The sequence below is a fragment of the Pygocentrus nattereri genome, chromosome 24, assembly GCF_015220715.1.
Source record: "Pygocentrus nattereri isolate fPygNat1 chromosome 24, fPygNat1.pri, whole genome shotgun sequence".
Lineage (NCBI taxonomy): Eukaryota > Metazoa > Chordata > Actinopteri > Characiformes > Serrasalmidae > Pygocentrus > Pygocentrus nattereri.
The window spans coordinates 11,935,748-11,956,709 of record NC_051234.1 but is presented as its reverse complement, the minus strand read 5'-3'; the positions used below and the strand labels follow the sequence as shown (position 1 = coordinate 11,956,709).

Here is a 20,962-nt window from a genome sequence, read left to right as displayed (position 1 = left end):
CATTATCATACATTAATCTTGGTTTGTATTTAGTTTCATAAATTTTTTTATTATTATTAACTTTAGAGAGAGAGAGAGAGAGAGACAGAGAGACAGAGAGAGGCAAAGAGAAAGAGAGAGAAAGAGAGACACAGAGACAAAGAGAGAGACACAGAGAGAGACAGAAAGAGACAGAGAGAGTGAGACAGAGTGAGACGGATAGAGAGACAGAGAGAGGGAAATATATATATAGACAGAGAGAGAGAGAGAGAGAGAGAGAGAGAGAGAGAGAGAGAGAAAGAGAGACCATCTGTCCATCTCTGTGAGTTCTGGTGACTCAGGCTGTGGGTATCTGAGGTTCTGCTGAGCTGTGGGACGTTCCAGGCTGTGGTCCAGGGAAGCTCCCTGAACTAACAGTCATTAAGTGTCCAGTGACGGCAATAATATTTGAACACCGATCTCACAGCTCCTAGCAGGACTTTGCTTGAATGTAAGGAATTCCCTAAAATGAAATAGGATGTTGTGTAAAACATAAATAAAAACAGAATACAATGATTTTAAAATCCTTTTCAACCTATATTCAATTGAATACACTACAAAGACAAGATATTTAATGTTCAAACGGATAAACTTTATTGTTTTTTGCAAATATTCACTCATTTTGAATTTGATGCCTGCAACAAGTTCCAAAGAAGTTGGGACAGGGGCATGTTTACCACTGTGTTACATCACCTTTCCTTTTAACAACGCTCAAGCGTTTGGGAACAGTAATTATAGAAGCTTGGTAGGTGGAAATCTTTCCCATTCTTGCTTGATGTACAACTTCAGTTGCTCAACAGTCCGGGGTCATATTTTGCGCTTCATAATGCGCCACACATTTTCAATGGGAGACAGGTCTGGACTGCAGGCAGGCCAGTCTAGTACCTGCACGTACCCGTACCCATAACACACGCAGAATGTGGCTTTGCATTGTATTGCTGAAATAAGCAGGGACATCCCTGAAAAAGACGTTGCTTGGATGGCAGCATATGTTGCTCCAAAACCTGTATGTACCTTTCAGCATTAATGATGCCTTCACAGATGTGCAATTTACCCATGCCATGGGCACTAACACTCCCCCCATACCATCAGAGATGCTGAAGTTTGACCTTTGTGCTGATAACAATCTGGACAGTCCTTTCCCTCTTTGGCCTGGAGGACACGACATCCATGATTTACAAAAACAATTTGAAATGTGGACTCGTCAGACCACAGGACACTTTTCTACTTTGCGTCAGTCCATCTCAGATGAGCTCGGGCCCAGAGAAGCCAGTGGCGATTCTGGGTGTTGTTGATATATGGCTTTCGCTTTGCATGGCAGATTTAACTTGCACTTGTAGATGGAGCGACGAACTGTGTTCACTGACAGTGTTTTTCTGAAGTGTTCCTGAGCCCATGTGGTAATATGCGTTACAGAATGATGTTGGTTTTTAATGCAGTGCCGCCTGAGGGATCGAAGGTCACAGACATTCAGTGTTGGTTTTCTGCCTTGCCGCTTACTTGCAGAGATTTCTCCAGATTATTGGAGTGTATTATGGACTGTAGATGATGAAATTCCTAAATTCCTTGCAATTGCACGTTGAGAAACGTTGTTCTTAAACTGTTGGACTATTTGTTCACGCAGCTGTTCACAAAATGTTGAACCTCACCCCATCCTTGCTTGTGAACGACTGAGCCTTTCAGGGATGCTCCCTTTACACCTAATCATGACACTCACCTGTTTCCAATTAACCTCTTCACCTGTGGAATGTTCCAAACAGGAGTTTTTTGAGCATTCCTCAACTTTCCCAGCCTTTTGTTGCCCCTGACCCAACTTCTTTGGAATTGGGGTTGTACACATCCTCAGGCTTTATTTCCAGATATTTATTTAACTAAATGAAAAACAGTTAAAAAATTAATAAAGAGTTATAATTAAGTCATATTAGTGGGTAATCAAAGTTGTGAATGTTAAGGGGTTAAGCTAACGTTAGCTAACATGGTTAGCTGACATTAGCTAATGTTCAGCTAATGGCTACAGTACAGGTAACAGGTAAAAATTTAAAAGTTGAAACCTTTTTAATGAAGTGCTATAATTTTCTTTCTGATAGTTCAAAATGAAGTAATGGGCATTATAATAAAAATGCTCAATCATAGTCATATGATCCTCACAGTATGTGTGGATCACTCTGACAGACTGTAATACACTACAGGAAGTGTAGGGGGCGATATGGCTTCTACTGTTTCATTTAAAAAGCTCTATAATGTTCATATGACCCACACAGTCATTCTGTCAGACAGTAATGCAGTACAGAAAGGTTAGGGGCCAATATGGCTTCTACTGTTTCATTTAAAAAGCTCTGTAATGTTCATATGATCCACACAGTCACTCTGACAGACTGTAATACACTACAGGAAGTGTAAGGTGCAATGTGGCTACTACTGTCTCATTTAAAAAAGCCTCTATAATGTTCATATGACCCACACAGTCAATCTGACAGACTGTAATACAGTACATAACCAGTTTCAGGAGGAAAACAGCATAACTCTAGGTCTGAAGGTTCTAGATTTGTGAATATGAGTCTAAGCTGAATAATAATCAATAATCAGCCCTAATCAATTGCAAAAATAATCATGAACTGCAGACCTGATGAAAATCTGTAAATCCATTCTGTTTTGGGGAAAAGTCAAACATACATTAAGGGTTAACTTTATTATTCTGATGTTTATATTCCAGCCATGATTTCCAGAACATTCCAGCTCTGCCAGTGTCAGTAACACAGCCATGTTTCCTCTTAATTGACAAGCCAAGATGCCTCTGTTTAAAGGACTTTAACCTGTTAAACATCTATAAAAACTCTCTGGAAGGAAACTGCAGTTATCAAACAGCTCCATATGTAAGTACACAGGCCATCGGGCCAAAATCATCTGCAGCCTGGACGAACCCAACCACGAGATTTGTTTATAACGTTTATTTTTTCTGAACATCTGTGTTTGAACATCTTGTGTTGCAACAGTCTTGTCTCCTGCTGACAATGTTACAGAACACTAAACCGGCCATCAGTGCTGGTCCAGCAAGAACTGCAGAGATCTTTAATACTTTAATCTGGTACAGAATACAAAATAATACAGTATCTGGTACGTACAGAAAACTGTTCTCACACGACGCTTCCTACAGAAACCGGAGGAGATTTAGTAAGTGTGAAGATCGCCGTGCTTGTGCAGGTTTTTATTTTCCTGAGTGGTGAGCGGTTTTAGCTTTTTACATTTACGGCATTTGGCTGACACTCTTATCCAGAGCGACTTACAATTTGATCATTATACATAGGTAGGCTAAGGTGGTGTTAGGAGTCTTGCCCAAGGACCCTTATTGGTATAGTGTAGGGTGCTTGCCCTGGTGGGGGATTGAACCCCAGTCTACAGCGTAGAAGGCAGAGGTGTTAACCACTACACTAACCAACCAAGAGCAGATCGGATATAGGATAGTTCATAGTTCTATATAGAACCATTTTTTTTGCTAAAGAACCCCTGAAGAACCATATTTTTTGAGTGAATAGGTTTGCGTTTTGGCGTGCTAAAGCCTTGTTATTAGCAGTTATATTTTAGCATTTAACGCTTTAGTATTAATTGTAATCATTTAGATTTTCACAGTTAATTTTAGCAGGAAAAAGTTTTACTAGTACTACATTTATTTTTTATATTTTAATTGTAATGTGGAAATTCCAATTTCACATTGTCAACCTGCTCAAACCACATTCAGCTCTCTGTTAAGGTGGTGCAGCTGTAGTGAACACTCTTAAAAAAGGCAGCTGTTCAGAGGGTTCTTTTGTAAAGAAAATGGTTCTATCTAGAACCAAGAACACACACAGAACCCTCCGCCTGATGGTTCTTCAGATTGATGGAGAATGTGTTGTACATGAACAGCTTGTTTGCAAAAACACATCTCTCCATTTTCATAGATCATGTTTACAGCAGAACCATTTCAGAAAGGGTTCTTTACGGCACCAAAAGGGTTCTACTATTGTTACAAGCTTGACACTTGACCTTTTTGGTGCTACATAGCACCAAAACAGCACATTCTCCATCTATCTGAACAATTTCATCATGCAAAGAACACTTCAGTCATGCAGAGAGTTCTTTGGGTTTTCATGGTTCCATGCAAAGCCATTTTCTTTACTAAAGGGAGTTCTAGTGTTTGTTAGCAGTGTTATCCTCATAGCTCCAGCGAAAAAACTGTAGATTTGATTTTTCACTTAAATGTTTATTAAAATCACAATATATCATACAGAAACTACACTGTACTGAGATGGTACTGTATCATGTGGTCTGGCCTGCTGACTCTCAGCCCAGCCTGACTATATCTCCTCTAAGTATTTAGTCATTTATCGACTAGCCCTAGTTCTTCCAGCTGCCCTGAGCATGTGTATTGGCAGGGATTCATGGGGAAGGAGGTGTTTGAGCCTGCGGACAGCAAGCAGGGGGATATTTCACACACAGAGAAGGAAGATCAATAACCCTCACACCTGATGCTGGAGAAGAACGGCCTCATGGGAAGAAAAATCATTACATCTGCACCAAACAGTGTGTAAACAAAAGAGAGAGGGTTGTTTCCTGAGGTTAGAGGTAGGGCTGGGCAATATGAATATGTATTATTATCACTGTGAAAAATTCCATCATGATACTTATTTCTAAGTATATGATGTGTATCGAGTGTCTACGATATAAACGCATGCATGTATCAAAAAAGACCAGTTACAGAGCCTGTAAACAACAACAACCAGAGTAGGTGAGTGGATGGCAGCACATTATGATCATCTCCAACAAATATTATTGTAAGACATGTTTTAACTGGTTAAGATGTAAACAGAGTCGTTAAGAGTGGTTCTCCGTTCTAGACAAACTTACTGAGTCAGAACTGTTCACAGTCGTGGTGATTGGAACCGGACATCCACCTCTAAAAGCTCCCTAACTCCTTACTACATGAAATGGTTATGAATTCACTGCCTGATGACTGAGACACTGTTTTATGATAGTTTTGAGAACGTAAACTCCATTCATGGTGGAGGGATACATGCAGGGCGCTGTGAGGCAAAATAGTTCCCAAAGAAAACTTATTATTTCAGATTTTCCTCTATTTTCACTCATCAACATTCCATATAAACTCAGAAGACTCGTGAAGGGTCACTGGTGGCAGGGATGGGGAGAAGCAAAGTAGCGTGCTACTTTTTGTAGTTAACTACAAATATTAGTAGCTAGTAGCTGTAGCCGCTACAGTTTTATGAAATGTAGCTAGTACCTGTAGTGCCTACAAATGTTTTGTGAAGCTTTACTGGGCTGGTGGCGATCCTGACGGTGTGCAATCCTGACGGAGCCGCAGACAGCTCGAGCAAATGGACACGCGCTCGCCCCACGCGCCGATCACCCCTTACTAGCAGGCTTAACTCAGGGGTCGCAAACGAAATATTACGAAGAGCCGTTCTTTCAGCAAAAATCTAACCACCTTGGGAGACACAACATTTTATGTCCGTTTTACCCTCTTGGCTGTAAGTATATCTCATTATGTGCTGATATACAGGCTAAAAATATAAACGCAAACTCAGACTTTCTTTGTTCTGTTTTAACCTTCAGCTCAGCTGTAGCTGCTTTTCTCACATCTCGGGAAACTTTTCTGCGACTTTCTTGTAAAATGTCTCTCAATGTTTGACATTTTATGAGGTTGAACCCGCTTCTCGTCCTCCGGCTTCTCGTTCGAATTGTCCTGTTCCACCTTAAATGGTGCCTGAGGTGTCAGATTGTACTGCTGCGCCATTTATGGTGGAGTGGGAGAATTCGAACAAGAAGCCGGAGAAAGAGAAGCTGACTTCATTTTCGCAAGTTGCTGCACATTAAGCGTATCAGAAAACCAGTGATTTGTAAATGTAAATTAATGTAAAGTCCATTCATCTCCAAATTATCGATTCAGCAGTCTGTGCGTCAGTCTTCAGGTTGGTGAACTAGCAGTTATGCGCTAACTCCAAAAATCTAGTTCTTCTGTGCAGCTGCAGCAGCTCTGCAGCAGTGCAGAGATTATTCAGGGCTGATTCTCACCCAAACAGAGCCAGAGTCACTGATGAGGATTCTGAGGCTAAAGATTTGCTGAAATTTAATAAAGACTCTGAACGTGCATGTCTGTACGTACACCGATCAGACATAACATTATGAGCACCTCTTTGTTTCTACGCTCATTTTTAAACACTGTGTCCACTCACTGTCCACTCTATTAGACACGCCGGCGTTGTCGGTTCACCCTGTAGATGTAAAAAGAGAGATGACATCTCTTGCTGTACAGTATGAGCTAATCATCCTCTAGTCCTTCATCAGTGGTTACAGGACACTGTTGGCTGAATATTTTTGGTTGGTGGACTATTCTCAGTCCAGCAGTGACACTGACGTGTTTAAAAACTGATCCACTCAGACCAGTGCAACAACCATTAACACACCACCACCACGTCAGTGTTACTGCAGTGCTGAGAATTATCCACCACCCAAATGGTACCTGTTCTGAGGGTCCATGGGGGTCCTGACCACTGAAGAACAGTGTAAAGGGGGCTAACAAAGTATGCAGAGAAACAGATGGACGACATTCTGTAACTGTAGAACTACAAAGTGCACCTATAGAGTAAGTGGAACTGATAAAATGGACAGTGAGCGTATAAACAAGGAGGTGCTCATAATGTTATGCCTGATTGGTGCATCTTGCTGAAATGTTTGAATTGGAGCAGTTTTATTTCAACAGTAGACAAGACTTTGCACAAAATTTTCTGGTTTGTATTTGGTTATTGTTGTTGAATTTTGTTAGTAAAAACCTGGCATGATCGACCGCCTTAAGTCTTAATTTTTGTTGGATATCACACCTTTGGGTGTGTAAGTTTAATTGTTGGTTACACTTTCTGGTGATCTTTTTGTATATTTGCACCTTTTCAATTGTGTGTTTCTTTCTGGCACAGGATTAAATGCAGTGTCTTGTTCACACTTTCAGTTGGGCTTGTTTGATGTGTCAGGTCGAGATTCACAAACAAACATTCTGACAATCGCGCTTTGAAAGTAGCTAAAAAGTAGCCGCTACTTTTCAAAAAGTAGCTGAAAAGTAGCCACTACTCTTTCTGGAAAAGTAGCTAAATTGTTGCTAGCTACAAATTTTGAGAAAGTAGCAACAAAGTAGCTAACTACAACTTTTTCAGTAGCTCTCCCAACCCTGACTGGTGGTTTTGGATGGTAAATAAAGTGTCTATATTTGTGTTGTAGTCATGGCGACCCCTGGCTCCTATCAGCACCACTGTAAAGACATCTGAACCACTTCACATCAAACCACTCTGAACCTCTCTGTTTACACCTCACACAATGAGTTATGCAGAAATACACTTGTGTTTTAGATGAGATACAGGGTTTGCGATCACTGCTCCAAATAATCCAAATCCAAATAACAGTCAGGAATGTTAGAATCAGGGTGTTTTGGCTGAGACGCCCTGCCTGTGTGGAGCGGCGGAGACTCAGACTGAGCTGAACATAAGCAGAGATAATTTAAAGTGGACAGCTACAGTGCCTTGTGTTTGAAAGAGGAACAGAGCAGTGAAGTAAAACCAGCCTAGAGGCCAGGAACATGTTCCTCTTCTTCCAGTAAAAGCAAATAAAAGGGGAAAAAGATGAGTAAGTGCATGATGGGAAATGTGGAACTGAAAGCTTAAAGCTGTACACAAAGGAACAATAGTTTAAAAACAAAGACGTTTTGTTTTTGGGGGTTTATTTTTGTTAAAGGATTAGAGTCAGATTTCGTTTCTGACCGACATCAGGTTTGGAACTATCTGTAATGAACGCTTTTATTACTCTAAAAAAGTTTTCATCCTTAAACCTTTAAGCTATATATTATTATATCTATACCACAACCATAATATTGAATTGACTTTCTGCTAATTTACACCTGACATTTATTCCTACGCTCTTAAAAAAGATGCTTCTTCGAGGGTTCTTTAGTAGAGACAATGGTTCTATATATAACCTTGAACACTCCAAGCGTGTTGTACATAGTTCTATGTAGAACTTATTTGAAAATGGTTCTATATAGTACCAAAAAGGGTTCTGCTATTGTTACGATGTGAATTTTGTCACAATAGAAGAACCCTTTTTAGTGCTATATTAAACCATTTACAACACATTCTATATCAATCTGAAGAACCATTTCACCATGCAGAGAACTATTTAAACATGCTAGTGGTTCTCTGAATGTTCAGGGTTCCAAACAGAACCACTGTCTTTAATAAAGAACCCTGGAAGAACCATCTTTTTCAAGAGCGTAGTTGGTATTGAGAGCTCAATGTGAATGTGCTACTGTTTTACAATCAGCGCTCCGAACCAGCGTGAGGAATAAATATGATAAGACATCAACGGCCGTGGTGGACAGTAATGAGGTAAATGTAATTTGTTACTGTACTTAAGTAGTTTTTTTCGTGTATCTGTATTAAAGTATTTCCATTTTTGGTGACGTTTAACTTTCACTCCACGACATTTCAAAGTCAAATATCTTACTTTTACTCCACTACATTATGAGAAATCTGTCGTTCCTTTTAGTTTATGTGTATATAAAAACGTAACATGTCAAAAGGAAAGAAGCACAAAGCAAGAACACCAATCAGGGCACAGTCACTTTGTTTTGGGCTTGTTTTGACCTGTTGGACATACCGACCCAGTGGGAATCTAACCTAACTTTTTGTAAATAGACCACAATATAGAAATATGTACACACATGCAGTCGTGACTGACTTGTGTCTTTTTTCTGAATTTATACAAACACTATTTTATTTTATAGAAAATTTGTATTTGCTAATTTATGTTTATGAACAGAGACCTACAGATGCAATATAGTAAAGGAAAACTCATTTGTGAATCTGTGTTTTTATTAAACTTAAACTTGTAACTAAGTTGCAAATAAATCTTAAACTGAAACTTTGCTTGTTTGCAAAGTTCTTTCAGAGCCACTCAGTTCTACCTAATGGAAATTGTTTGCTAATGATAATATTAATAGACATCAGTGTCAGACTAATTAATGACATTCTATTAAAAGAATGTTTTATCAGGAGTGACACATGAGTATTTTCACCTAAAATGAGTTGATGAAGCAAGAGTGTTGTTACAAAAATAATACTAGGTCATTAGAGTCATAATTAATCTTTTAGTACTTTTACATTTGATACTTAAGTACATTTGAGGGAAAATACTTTTGTACTTTTACTCAAGTGGAGGTCTAAAGGGAGGAACTTCTACTTTTACTGGAGTAATATTTTACCTTGGATGTCTCTACTTTAAGTCAAGTACATGATTTGTGTACTTTGTCCACCACTGATGAACAGTGTTTTGCTAGGAACAAAAACAAAATGGAAAACGTCGTCATTCTTAAAGGGACAGAATAAAAAATGTCCAGCAATTGTTTAAAACACACTGATAAAGTGTTATACAGCCCTGTGATAAAGGAGCAGAGCTCAGAGACGTAAACAGCTGCATGTCTTCAACATTATGAACAGTTCTCCCAAAACTCCCCTGGGATGTACCTGATGGGACTTTTATCAAAAGGAGTGCCCTAACATGCAAATATCATGCAAATTTCTGCGATACCCCATCCACTGTAGATGACATTTCCCATGTTGCATCTTGCTTCGCTGGTCTGAAACGCCTTTCTCATCAGCCAATCACCTTTTAGCAGGCTGTCGTCTTAACAGTGGCTAATACTGCGTTCAAGTGGTGTCAGAAATTGAGAAATATGATTTTTTTTATGTAAGTTAAAGACAGTTAACAAAGTAGTAAAGACATATCAGAGAACATGAAAAATACACCTGATAAGAATCATGCAGTGTGTTACATATACAAGGAATTTGTCTTGGTGAGCAGAGCAGACAGCACACAGACTATTAACAAGTACTGAGGTAAGGGAAAAGTAAAATAAAATATAATAAATAGAATATAAAGTAAAGAGTAATGATAAAAACAGTCCATGTGAAAGATGAGCCTCTGTGTGATCTGTGTGTTGTTAGAAAAAGCAGGATGTGTGTTTCCCAGACAAACAGAGGGTAGTCATAGTGAGTAGATAACTGACTATAATGAGCATCTGAATAAGCTCTCGTACTGGTCAGTCAGTACATGACTGGGAAACCACACAGTACTTTGGTTTGGGGGGTTTAGTATAGCGACCACAGAGCGACACTACAACTAGGACTAACACTATAATTAACAATAGATCTAACACTAACACTAGAACTACATAAGAACTTGCACTATTACTTCTGTTACTATTACTAACAGTTACACTAGAACTAACATTAACACTAGAGCTACATTAAAACTAACACTGACACTAAAACAATAGTAGATTTAACACTAACAATAGAGCTACATTAGAACTAACACTATAACATTAACACTTGAGCCACATTAGAACTAAAATTAACCCTTGAATAACTCTACATTTAACACTAACACCTGAACTACATTAGAACTAACACTAACACTAGAACAACACTAGATTTAACAATAGAGCTACATTAGAACTAACACTAACACTTGAGCCACATTAGAACTAAAATTCACCCTAGAACAACACTAGATTTAACACTAACACTAGACCTACATTAGAACTAAAATTAAACCTAGAACTAACACTAGATATAACACTAACACTTGAGCCACATTAGAACTAAAATTAACACTAGTGCTACACTAGATCTAACACTAGAGCTACACTAGAGTTAACAGTTACATTAGGGTTACACTAAAGATAAACACTAGAGCTTACATTAATACTAAAACTAAAACATCAATGCTACAGCTACATTAGAAGTAACTCTAGAGCTACAACAGAACTAACACTAACCCTAAAACTAACACTAGAGCTATATTAATGCTAAAACTAACTCTAAACACTATAGCTGACCGGTGTAACATTACCTAGTAAAAGAAAATATTAGATTGTTGATGTGACATTAAAAAAGAGCAATATCTTATATTGTTATTGATTACAGCATCCTGAATTCCCATGATACTGTGCAATGAATACTTAAAGAGCGATTTCAGTATTACCCTAGAATGATTAACCAATTTGCCAAATAGATGGCAACCAGACGGCAAAACTAAACAGTGTTTTCTTCTCATAATAACTGCACAGACAGTGATACATCAAAGGATTATGTTTATAGAAAAGTGATTTTCCTTTTGTTATTTTATGTTTTAGTTGGAACACATCTGATTTGTGGTATGAACACAACCTTGTGGGAAGGAAACTGATCTGGTGACTTTCTGTATCTGCTAGCCAGTAAAGTATGGCATACTGTCATGGCATTTGCTTGGTATTAAGGAAATCAGGGTCTCCAGAGGTCAACTTGAGTTCAGAAACGCCCACAGGTGCGCCCACAGGTGAGCCCACAGGTGATAAGCAACCAGAGAATTGAGTAACAAGGAGAAAAGTAGCCACCGGTGTAAACGCAAGGTAACTCATACAGCTGTCATTCCAAGGAAGTTTAATCTCCGACCTGTTTAACTGCATAAATCTGTGTAAATCTGAGACTAAAATTTTAAAAAGCGCTCAGATTTGCTAAGAGATTCACTACAGGCTCAAAGTGCTTGGGCCCCGGGGGTCACCATTTGTAGCTCATCACTGGCCTAACAGCAGAATAATATTCATACAGTCTATCTGGAACATGAAATATTCAGCTTGAAGCTCATGTGAAGGCTTGCTGCCGAAACCATGTGATCTGCAGATGCCACCGGTCCTCCCACCCCTCCCGTCAACTACAACCCCAATTCCAATGAAGTTGGGATGTTGTGTAAAACATAAATAAAAACAGAATATAATGATTTGCAAATCCTTTTCAACCTATAATCAATTGAATACACTACAAAGACAATATATTTAATGTTCAAACTGATAAACTTTTTTTTTTTTGCAAACATTCACTCATTTTGAATTTGATGCCTGCAACACGTTCCAAAGAAGTTGGGTCAGGGGCAACAAAAGATTGGGAAAGTTGAGGGATGCTCAAAATACACGTGTTTGGAACATTCCACAGGTGAACAGGTTAATTGGAAACAGGTGAGTGTCATGATTGGGTATAAAGGGAGCATCCCTGAAAGGCTCAGTCGTTCACAAGCAAGGATGGGGCGAGGTTCACCACTTTGTGAGCAACTGCATGAGCAAATAGTCCAACAGTTTAAGAAAAACATTTCTCAATGTGCAGTTGCAAGGAATTTAGGGATTTCATCATCTACAGTCCATAATATCATCAAAAGATTCAGAGAATCTGGAGAAATCTCTGCAAGTAAGCGGCAAGGCAGAAAACCAACATTGAATGCCCGTGACCTTCGATCCCTCAGGCGGCATTGCATTAAAAATGGACATTATTCTGTAATGGATATTACCACATGGGCTCAGGAACACTTCAGAAAACCACTGTGAGTGAACACAGTTCGTCGCTCCATCTACAAGTGCAAGTTAAAATTTTGGAGCAACATATGCTGCCATCCAAGCAACGTCTTTTTCAGGGACGTCCTGCTTATTTCAGCAAGACAATGCCAAGCCACATTCTGCACGTGTTACAACAGCGTGGCTTCGTAGTATAAGAGTGTGGGTACTAGACTGGCCTGCCTGCAGTCCAGACCTGTTTCCCATTGAAAATGTGTGGCACATTATGAAGCGCAAAATACGACAACGGAGACCCCGGACTGTTGAGCAACTGAAGTTGTACATCAAGCAAGAATGGGAAAGAATTCCACCTACAAAGCTTCAACAATTAGTGTCCTCAGTTCCCAAATGCTTATTGAGTGTTGTTAAAAGGAAAGGTGATGTAACACAGTGGTAAACATGCCCCTGTCCCAACTTCTTTGGAACGTTTTGCAGGCATCAAATTCAAAATGAGTGAATATTTGCAAAAACCAATAAAGTTTATCTGTTTGAACATTAAATATCTTGTCTTTGTAGTGTATTCAGTTGAATATAGGTTGAAAAGGATTTGCAAATCATCATATTCTGTTTTTTATCTATGTTTTACACAATATCCCACCTTCATTGGAATTGGGGTTGTATATTAAAAAGGCCTAAATCTCCCTCTGAGTGAAGGCAACACTCTCTAAGATCTGAATATAATATCAGCCCCACCACAGTGTGAATTATCTAACTGGCTAGAACCACAACAAAGCAATAACATGGGGGCAGATTTGAGAACAAGACTGTATTACCATGACAAAGTGACCACAATATTCTTTCTGGTGTCTGAAGTTTCCTTCTTTAGTTTTACACTCGAGTTACAAGGCTAACATGATGGAAACTTATTTTCCACCAATTACCACAATGCTAAATCGCTATACCCCACAATTATCATACACTTGCCTGAACTGGGCTGTGGTAGTACAGGGCAGTATGGGGCAAAAGGTTGAGGCAGATGGAAGGCAGTAGGGGGCAGTGAGTGGTAGTTGGGCAGAAGGGGGCAATAGGGAAAGTATGGGGAAGTGTTGGACAGTAGCTGGCAGTAGGGGCAGTAGAGGGCAGTATGAGGCTGTATGAGGCAATATAGACAGTAGAAGGAAGTATGGGGCTGTATGGGGTGTTATGTACAGTCATGGGCAGTTGAGGGAAGAAGAAAAAGGCAGTGGGGCAGAAGGGGGCAGGAGAGACAGCTAGGGCCATGAGAGGGCATTAGAGGGCAGAAGGGGGAATTATGTACAGTAGGGGACAGTAGAGGGAAGAAGGGGGCATTAGGGAATAGGAAAGAGGGCTGTATGGAGCAATAAGGATGGTAGGAGCAATAAAAGGTTAGTAGGGGCTGTATGGGGCATGAGTGTGGAGTGGCAGTTCTGCAATAAATCATTCAAGATTCACTGAAACCACAAGATGAAATTATGTCTCTTTTCAGACTTTGACAATAAATCATAACAACAATGAACTATAATGAAACAGACAGAATTCAGCTAACATTCAGTGACTGAACCACTTAAAATCTCAGGCTTATTATATACTAAGACTTATTATTCAGCAACCACATGCAAACTCGCTGACCTATGCTTAGGTTATAGAAGCGTGTAATAAAACTTTGGGCCTGCCGGCAGGTCCTGGCTATTTAAGGGGTTAAAGGACTTCAGCAGCAGAGTGAGCAGATATAATAAGCGTCCACTAAAAGAAGTTACTTTCTGTTCTGCGAAAACAGTTTCCATCTGACCACGCGTTAAATGGAGATCATGAGGGTTCTCCTTTATTCAGCTATTTGGGACTGGATGCAGTAGATGCTTGGGTGATAAGTTGTTTGCAAACTCATTTAAACATGCAAACATTTAAAATACCACTAAAACTGTAATCTATACCATAAAATTGATTTATTTTGTATTATAAACTATGAAGCCTTTCAATTATTTTGCTATTTAGTATTTAATGACTTACATGGCCTCATTTTCACGCCAGGCCCGAATGGTTCTAGCCATAGAGGGTGACCGATTCACATCAAATCACATTTAAATCAAATCAAATCACATTTATTGTCACACCACATTTATTTACACAGGCGCCTAATGTCTGTTTAATTGACCATATTTATTGTATTGTTTCTATTTTAATGTTTTGTTTGCACACTTATGTCAGCACGTTTGCACTTTGTACTCTTTGTTGTATGTTGCACTGTGTTGTTCCTGGGGGAACGTAATTTCACTCCATTGTGTACTTGTACACAGATGGAATGACAATAAAAGCCTCTTGACTTGATTTGACTACAAATACAGACTGTAGTCCATCTGTTTCTCTGCATACATTGTTAGCTCCCTTTTACCCTGTTTTTCAGTGGTCAGGACCCCAGTGGACCCTCACAGAGCAGGTGCTATTTGGCTGGTGGATCATTCTCACCACTGCAGTAACACTGATGTAACACTGATGTGTTAGTGTGTGTTGTGCTGGTACGAGTGGATCAGACACAGCCGTGGACCACCAGCTCTGCCATCAGCGGGTCTACAGCGGTCCACTATCTTCTTGTTATCAGGGTACGTGTTTGCACTGTCATTAAAGACATGTTAAGGCCTCTTTCTCCCTTCAGACCTAGCTTATACCCAAGAATCTACTAAAAATGGCATTAGAGTTTTGAACATGTAAAACTTGCTAAGTATGCAAACAGCTATGAATATGCATGATTATGCAAATTGAAAGTTGCTAGATATGCTGCTGTGAGGACAGCAGAGACACCCAGTGAGCACTTTACTAACACATTTCACACAAATGTCTATATATATATATATATATCCTAATAAATAGCATATCTGAGTGCAGGGGGTCTGTAATTACAGCATTCATGTGCTATATATGAGACATGTGCCTGTCTGTGGTGTATGGTCAAAATTAATGTATTACGTTTTATTTAATTATATTTTATAAAAACTAATTAATTCTCCATTACAAATTGATGCATGGTTTCCTTGAAAGGCTGAAAGTTTAGCATTAGCCTTAGCTGGGAAACCAGCTAACCAGCTGACATTAGCGACACGGGCTCATAAAAATACTTTGTTCAATGGTTACGTTAAAATATCTGGTGAATCCTTGTACCAGGTCACTACACTCACAATAGAATTTAAGATAATAGGCAAGATGAATTACTGACAGTGCAGTATATCATTAAATGTCAGCGCAACTTAAAAAATAATGATTAAATAGTTAATCAGCACTATTTATCTGACAATTAATCCGTCAGATAAAATTTTATGATACTGACAGGCTGAATTCAAGCCCTCGACCCACAGCGCTGCTGTTTTAGCTGTCATAAATGGAGGAAATGCTATTTTAACCAGCATCTCATGACAGTTTTATGCTTTCTTCTCCACTGGCTATAAATAAACACACGGAACAGAGACTGTATGATACGCAGTCAGTCAGAAAACTATCATTGTCTTTTCTTTTGTGGTTTAACTGCCAGCTTACTAATTGCGATGTTAGACTTGCTATAATGACAATACATTAAGGCAAGCAGTGCAAAGCTAAGGCTTTGAAAATATATGAATAAAACATGAAATTCCACTCTACAACTAGCACATATAAGTCTTTATGTTCAAATTAGTTCAAATTAGTTTAATTATTAAAATGTTTATAGTTATTTTTATTTTATTTATTTGTTCTTGTGCTTTGAATTTGCTGTCATTATATATTTTATTGCTATTTTATGTGCATTTCTTATTTGAGTTTTCATGTTTTCTTTAAAAGCTTGTTATCTTGCTGATTTAGTTTTTTTTTCGTTGATAAATTTCATTTGAACTATTTTCAATTTCTGTTTAACTTGCTACATCGTAAATCAGGGTCACCCTCAATGTAATTCTGACTCACAATAAAGGCTGATTGATTGATTGATTGATTGATTGATTGATTGATTGATTGATTGATTTATTACTGCAGCAGCACGTAACCAACTCTGAAATTTGGAATACGTCCACGTTTGGAACACATCCACCTCCTGCGTCTCTGATTATCTACAAACTGTATTTTCACTTTTGTGTTGTTATTGTGTATGGTTAGCGAGCATGCTAGCTTGCTAACTGTACCATCATGGAGGATTTTTGTCGACAATCTTATGATCCAACCAGATCCAAAGTCTAGCGTATTTGTGGCTTTACTGAAGGTACCACAGGAAAAGAGGAAAATTCACCCGTTTCAGCAGAGCTATAAAATCAAGGCCTTCACATTATTCCAGTCACTGGATTGCAAACAAATTACAAACCATCTCCAGATGTTTTCTTCACTGTGCGCTGTGTAGGCACATCCCAAACACCCAAATTCTCAGTACACAACATGATACGACATAAATGAACAATTTACAACAACATACAGGCCTCATACAGCATTTCTACATATTGCTGTTGTCGGAACAAAACCTTGTATCTCCAAAATGACAACTTTACAGGAGAGGGAAAAGCCTCCTGGACTTTTAATGTAAGCCAGTGGAACCAGACGTTTTTCCAACTCATTTTGGGTCGTTTCTTTTAGTCCATGCATCATGAAATTTACATACAATGTAAAGGGTAAGAGGTGCTTTCAAATATATATATATTTAAAATACTGAACAGGGTTAAATGAAAGCCGTGGGCGGTAAACTGCACCACCTGCGATGGCACACATCAATAAAAACCTGTTTCACTTCCAAAAAGTGTCAGATGATCATACTGGCAGTTGCAGGATGACACGTGGCTGAAGATATTCCCACACAAAAGGCCAAAGGTTACGGGAGTCTCAGGTTTAGCAGTGCCCCACAGCATGCACATACCCAGCGTGTCCAGGCTTTTCCCATAGCTCAGATTCCTTGTGGGAGCCAACAGCTCCACACTGTCAGTCCTGCACACTGGAATGATGGGAATTCTTCCTGTTTATATCAAACAGAGAGCCTGGTCTGTTTCTGACTGACATCAGGAATCCTGGACCATTTCACTTTCCTAATGATACACATGTGAGTGTCTCTTATAGGGCCCGAAGCATGGAGAACTGAGTTTTCCAAACTTGTTTTGACAGGGTTTGGTGTAGTATGCAAATGAAGCCCAAAATTTGTTTGATTTGGATTCATCATGGTTGTGATGTCACAGCCAGAAATACATTTGTACATGACCACCCATTCAGTGCTACAGCAAATTAAGCCCCTCCCATTCAGCCTCCAGATGTTTAGCTGCGCCCACCAGGCAACTAAGCCCCTCCCATTCAGCCTACAGCAGTTTAGCCCCACCCATTCCGTCTACAGCAGTTTAGCCCTGCCCATTCAGCACCACAGCAAGTAAGCCCTTCCCATTCAGTCTACAACAGTTTAGCCCTACCCACTTAACCTACAGCTGTTTCACCCCGCCCATTCAGCCTACAGCAGTTTAGCCCCACCCATTTGGTTGTTGTTGTTTAGAGGTTTGCTATATTTGGTCTAAATGTTGTTCGATGTTCTTGAAGTACTGACCATCATTAAGATTAAGTGACCCACAACAGGGAAATTTCACCTCCACATTTAACCCATCCGAGAAGAGAAACACCACATACACTCTAGTGAGCACACACACTCTAGGGGGCAGTGAGCACACTTACCTGGAGCAGCAGGCAGCCCAATCCACAGCGCCCGGGGAGCAGTTGGGGGTTAGGTGTCTTGCTCAAGTACACCTCAGTCATGTGCTGTCGGCTCTGGGGATCGAACCAGCGACCTTCCGGTCACAAGGCTGGTTCCCTAACCTCCAGCACATGACTGCCCCTATACTCAGAAATGAGTATGTTGACAGAACTAATCGTGATAATGGTGACATATCATATCATCCATCCCTACACTGAATTCAGGACTGACCACCTCCTCAACTGCAAACACACTTTCCTTACTCAAATGCATGCTGCCCCAACACCCCACAAGTGCACTAGGAGCAGAGCTTTGATCCTGTATATTTTCACCCAATACCTTCAGAATTTCACCCACAATGCTGACTGAGGTCATTAATCTGGACCCAGCAGTACAACCTCATGTGCAGACTGTACTGTTCTGCTTTACTGTCACAACACTGTACAACCTGCAGCCTTGTGTTTCCTGCACAGGATGATCTGCTTCAGAATCCACACACAAACCAGAGCAGACAGTTCAGATCAGGACACAGTTAGAGAGGAAGACTATCAATATATAGATTATCAATCTATCCTTTCAGATTTATACAACACCTCCTGGAGTCAGATCACCCAGAATCAACCAAGCATTAACAACAATGATGATGATGATGATGATGATGATTATTATTATTATTATTGGTTATTATTACGATTATAGTTCTTATAATAAAGTTCTTATAAGTTCTTATAATAAAATTATAATAAAAATAGTAATACTGACACTACTAGGAATGATAATAATAATAATAATAATAATAATAATAATAATGGAAATATCACTAGCAGTAACAGTAATGATAATAATGGTAATAATAATAATAACGATAATGCTAATGCTAATAATACTGTTGCTTTCTCTGCAACTAATATTATTACTATTACAAATAATAATAATAATAATAATAATAATAATAATAATGTAAAAATATATAATAAGTACTGTATGACAATTTGTTTAAGGCTTAATGTGCAACCCTTTGCCCTTTAATCAGTATTGCTTTAAACATAATAATAATAAAAAAACAATAATACTACTAATAATAAAAATAGAAATATTGGTGTTACTAATATCAATGATGATAATAACAAGAATGATGATAATAATACTGATTATACTGCTGCTGTCACTACTACTACCAATACTAATATTATTACTACTACAAACAGCAATTATTATTATTCTTTTTTATTATTTTAAAATAAGCAATATAAACAAAGCAAAGCATGATGGGAGAGAGGCTCTAAGAGCCGCTCCTGCCCGCCTGGCTGTGTTTATGAGCTCCATCGCGGAGCTGCTGAGCACCTGTATGGGGTGTTTCTGATAAAGTGGCCAGTGAGTGCGGAGAAAAGGGAGGCGGAGCTAATCAACTGGACATGAAGGTAAAAAGTCCGCAGCTCTTACCTGCGAACAGGTGAGGTGAGAGGTGAGCCGGAAGTGAGCCGATCAGAGGTCCCGCCCCCCCAGAGCCCCCTGCTTCCCCTCCGCTGCTGCCGGACCCCCGCCGCGCGGGCACGCGCACGCTCGCTCTAGTTCCAGCTCCGTCCGCGTGCGTGCGCGACGGCGGCGGCAGGTCAGAGCCCGAGTACGCGCGCGCGCGCCCGTTTGCGGCGTTAGCCGGGCTGCTCGCCTTGGCGCCCATGTTTCTGTTGCTGCTGTTTGTTTGTTTGGTTGGTTTTTTTCTTCAAACACAGATAAAATAAAATGAAGATTAAAAACCCCAAAAAGCTCCGCGCACGCGTATTTCATGTCAGCTCGTGCGCTCGGTCGGGTCGCGAGGAGCCTCGCTCGCGCTCCGCCGCCATGTTGCCCCTCGGTGGGGTGGGAGGGGTCGGTGGGGTATAATAGGTAGTTCGGTTCGTCGCGCGCTCGGTAATAATTAAAATAAAAAAAAAAACGCCGCGCACAAGAGAAACGGAGGCGCGAGAGAGCAAGAAGGGGCGGGGCCCGGCTCCTCCTGACGTTACATGACGTCAGAGCCTAGCGGGGTAAACACAGCGGCGTCGTGGGTGGAAGGGGAATTTGTTTAACATTTTACACCCGTATTCGGACAAACACACCCACATTACGTCAGACTCCTCCCTAGAGTTCTAGAGCGCCTCGCGTCGCTGTTTAGCCAATCATGGCGCAGGAGGGGCGGAGGTCTGCGCCCCCCCAGAGTGTCCTTACTGTGTTTGAAGTATTTTTGCAGCTACTACTCTTCATAATAGCAATTCGTTACTTCCCGCAATAACAACAACAACAATACTACTACTACTACTACTACTACTACTACTAATAATAATAATAATAATAATAATAATAATAATAATGATAACACAAACTGTGTTATTATATAATAATAATAATAATAATAATAATAATAATAATAACTGTCATCTTTATTATGGCAGGACGTCGTTACTGCTAGCTGTATAAACTGGTAGCCAATCCAAACCCAGAAGAGGCGGGGTTTTCCGGAGTACGGGCGTGATTAAAAACTTTGGTGTGACGATGCAGCCCGACTGTAAAGTTAATAAGCACGTTTTTAAAATAACTTTATAACTGAAACGTCTACAAACAGAGTGCACATGATAACTAATAACCAGGCAGTGGTTATTACAATGATTTAAGTCGCATATTGTGTGATAACATTCTATTAAAAGTTAAACAGCAGCGCCATCTGCGGTCCATTCTTCGAACTACAAGAGCACAGCAAATAGTTCTGTAAGAGAGAAAGCACTTTCAGAACACAAAGCCTCGGTGGGAAAGAGAGAAAGAGATGAGGAACAGGGCAGTTGACCAGACTCGCCACAGAGAGGGTCAGAAATAGAAGA

The 20,962-nt window shown here is 39.7% G+C and overlaps 1 protein-coding gene across 1 annotated transcript in view; it reads right to left on the bottom strand.

Moving 5' to 3' along the window:
- Positions 1 to 20,094, bottom strand: part of znrf2b (zinc and ring finger 2b) — a 39,209-nt gene extending 19,115 nt beyond the window's left edge. The window contains exon 1 of the mRNA XM_017703914.2: positions 19,551 to 20,094. Within this exon, the coding sequence (XP_017559403.1) occupies positions 19,551 to 19,788 (238 nt within the window). The 5' untranslated portion in view covers positions 19,789 to 20,094. The remainder of the gene's footprint in view (positions 1 to 19,550) is intronic.
- Between the last annotated feature and the right edge of the window lie 868 nt (positions 20,095 to 20,962).